This window comes from Sceloporus occidentalis, unplaced genomic scaffold, assembly GCF_023333645.1.
Source record: "Sceloporus occidentalis isolate IW3139 unplaced genomic scaffold, rSceOcc1.0.p SCAF_1, whole genome shotgun sequence".
Lineage (NCBI taxonomy): Eukaryota > Metazoa > Chordata > Lepidosauria > Squamata > Phrynosomatidae > Sceloporus > Sceloporus occidentalis.
The window spans coordinates 193,625,818-193,629,471 of record NW_028316981.1 but is presented as its reverse complement, the minus strand read 5'-3'; the positions used below and the strand labels follow the sequence as shown (position 1 = coordinate 193,629,471).

Here is a 3,654-nt window from a genome sequence, read left to right as displayed (position 1 = left end):
GATTAAAAAGAAGCAACTGACATTGGCTAATGAACAATTTCCAGTAAACTTTTTAAAGTTACTGTATATACTCAACTATAAGTCACCCTCATGTATAAGTTGAGGGTAGGTTTTGGGGCCAAAATTATGGATTTTGATATGACCCATGGATAAGTTGGGGGTAAAACTTAGGAGCATATGACAAAGGATCTAAAGGATGAAGCAAGGAAAACAAGGCCAGACAACTTCCAAAATTTCAGCAGGTACAAATATTTGTGCTCATCCTAATCTGTTTCCAGGACAGATTATGCTCTTGCTTTTCACCAGAGCATTGTTCCTTTTTAAATAACAGTTAAAGTACAGTACTTACATTGACCCATGGATAATTCAACTCATGCTTTTGGAGTCAATTTTTTGACTAAAATTTCTAGACATATGCATGATTATATACAGTGAAACATTTTAAAATGGAAACAATCATTGTTGTTCCATTAAGAGGGTTCAAAAATAGTAATAATAGGTAGACCTTTTTTTAAAAAAGAATAATCTATTAAAAAACCTACAAGTGTTGTTTTTTTAAGTCATTTGATTTAATCTGGTTTAAACCAGCCAATCCTGACCACCATTTATGGTTTAAAACACTAGATATGGACGAACACTGTTTTGGTGACCATGGCTGGTTCGTTCCTGCTTATTGTGTTCAGATAAGATAACCTGCTTACCTGCTTAATTGGGCGAAAGATAGATTTGCAAAATGTTTGAATTTAGGGTCACAGATACAGATACTTTTGTCCAAACAAGTCACCCATGTTCATGTATCTGACAATTATGTCTTTTGTGTTCACATTTAACCATAATCTCAAATTCAGATGTTGTGCAGTGTTGTCTCCTTCCTGATTAGTTTATCTGTTTGTGAAAAGAGAGGAGTGATGTTTGGAGAGAATGGGCTTGAATGCTGCTTGTTCTCATCCTGATCTATTGAACTACACTTTTTGACTTAAAATGATGTGCAAATGTGGTCATTTATCTTATTGACCTGTTTTTGTTCCTTTCAGTGAACCTTGTACCATTAATTGGCTAACACATTGTAAACTGCTTAGCGAGTATTTAGTTCACTATAAAATGGTATAGAAATGTAAAGTGCTATTGCTGTACCAGAGCATTCCTAGCATTTTGCCATCCTATGAAGATATCTAAAGAGGGGGAAAAGAGCAAGGTGCTCCTACATTTACCATTCCACCCCAACTACCAGTTCTTTGCATATGACAATATTATTTCAAAAATTACCTTGCTATGTAAGCATTTTGAGAATCCGGGTTATGAACAGAAAGCATCCTGTGATTTCTGAGTAGATCACTTCCCAAGCACACTGACTGTGTTGATTTTCATTTAGGAAACTGTTCATCCTTTGGAAGTATCTTTTGACTTTCAGAGTGGAAGAATGTGATGCCATATCTCCAAAGATCACTGGCCTCTTCTGTGTCTCTCTTGCACCCAAGCATGTCTCCACTTCCTTAATTTGTTGGTGAAGAGTATTCTGTAGGTTCTCGGTGCAGGTTGAGTTCCAGGCTTCATAAGGATTTTCTTTGCTGAGAAAGTAGAAGATCTGTTGGAGGATCCTGTAGACTACATTAACAGTGTCGCTCTGAATAACTTTGAGAACATCCAGAGGAAATCTAAAGTCTTGTATTTCAGATAAGCACTGAGGAAGAGATGGTCCACTCATTTTGCAGAGATGAGGCAAGTTGGTCTCAGTCAGCTGGTTCCACTGGGTGTGAATGATGGGGCATTTGGAAGGTGACAGTTGGCTGGTTTGGGTGAGTTTGCTGAAGAGCACCAATGTAAGGCAAACTTGTAAGCCACAGTTGCGTGTTGTGATGGCCATGGTGATGACGTTGTTGCAGCTGCCTTGCTTCTTGGAGTCTCTTTAAATACATTTTGGAACCTCTCGAGAAATATACCATCCTTAATTTATTTCATGTATTAATCATAATATTGTATTAATCATAATATAATTTATTTCTTTTCTTCCAGTCACCAAATGCCTCGAAGGGGCATTGTTAGTTACTTTCAGTTTCTGTTCAATGAATTTTAATTAACATTTGTGATTCCTCCCCAAAAAAGTCTAACTTCCAGGATGACTGGTTCATTGTATGTAGGGAAGCTAACAAGAGTGTGCGTATAGGAGGAGAGAGGTGGGGTACTTTGCAAAGAAATTGAGGGGGGCTGCTGGAGATAAAGGGCTTAGGAAGGCAGCAGGAAGTGTTTTCTGTGTGAGTGGGTAGGAGTATTGTGGAATAGTAGGAGACCACATGGGTGGGGAATTGTTTAGGGCAGAGGTGGCCAATTGTTAGGGATTTGGGGGCCATACTGAAGAATCTTAGAGGACTGCCCCCATATATTCTCAGTAAAAACATTTCACTTTTTTTAAAAAAATTAAAACTAAATATACCCCTAGAAGTCATAAGGGATGTGGGGGCAATTTTGCCATGTGTTTGACCCTCTTGATTTAGGCATAACACATCAGAAAGCTGTTAGAGCTGGGTAGTACAGTGTCTGGGAGATAAGGTATAAATGGACTGGATATTAATTATGCAATTAAAGATTTATTAGGTGATGATTTGGGAGAAAATTGGTTTATGGACAATTTTCTGATGAGATTGGGGAAATAAAGCAATTTGTAATTATTCCATAAAATTCATTAATAAATTCATTATTGAACTAATGGAGATAGAATCCTTAACTTACTTGGAAGCAATTTTAGAAAATTAATTGACTTTTGTGTAATTTGGTATTTTGTTCTGGCATCAAATATGTGTCTTGGCATTTGATTTTCAGCTCCAGTGCTGCCTTATACAGTTGCCCCTCCTAATGCATGGATCTGAGATCTGTGCCCTTGAATATACGTATTTTTTAGCATAGACATAAGGCATGTGTGGAGGCTTGTGATAGAAAGTCTGTAAAGTACGCAGGTTATGGAGAGGGGTGGATAGGGTGAAGGTTTTCCTCTTTCATAATGCTATCAACCTGAATGTTGGCAGATTAAGGACAAACGCAAGGTAATACTTTGTCACAACACAGAATTAAATTGTGGAATTCAGTACCATTAGGTATACTTGTAGAAACCAACTCGCATGGCTTTATAAGAGGATTAAATACATGCAGGAAAGATTATGCTAGTTATCAGTGGCTACTTGTTACAATTATTTTATATTACATCTAGTATTAGAGGCAAAAGAGCCAGTGTTCTGTAGTGGTTTGAGAACAGGACTGGGAGACTAGAGTTTGAATTTCCACTCAGTCTTGGATATCTAGTGGGTGACCTTGGTCAAATCATACTTTCTCAACCTCAGAGGAAGGCAATGACAAACCCCTCTGAACAAATCTTGCCAAGAAAACCTGATGACATGGTTACTTTAGGGTTGCCATTAATCGGAAAGGACTTGAAGGCACACAGCAACAACAGCAAGAATTTAAAATGAGTAACTTCAGAGGCCAAGACTTATTTGAACAGCAATGAAAAACCATCAGTGGGAGTGGAGGTGAGAAAGTGCGCTTTTATGGGGAAGAGTTCCATAATCTGAGGTGGCCACAGAAAAGGATCCTGAAAGAATATAGTGGATGGAACCGACGTCCTATCCAGTACAATGTTTTATTCCCATAGAGTTGCCTATG

General features: G+C 37.9%; 1 protein-coding gene across 1 annotated transcript; it reads right to left on the bottom strand.

Annotated features, from left to right (window-relative positions):
* Positions 1-1,270: 1,270 nt before the first annotated feature.
* LOC149323168 (interferon tau-2-like) lies at positions 1,271-1,864 on the bottom strand. The gene has a single exon (XM_089536838.1). It carries the CDS (start codon positions 1,862-1,864, stop codon positions 1,271-1,273), a length of 594 nt encoding a protein of 197 aa, XP_089392964.1.
* Positions 1,865-3,654: the final 1,790 nt, after the last annotated feature.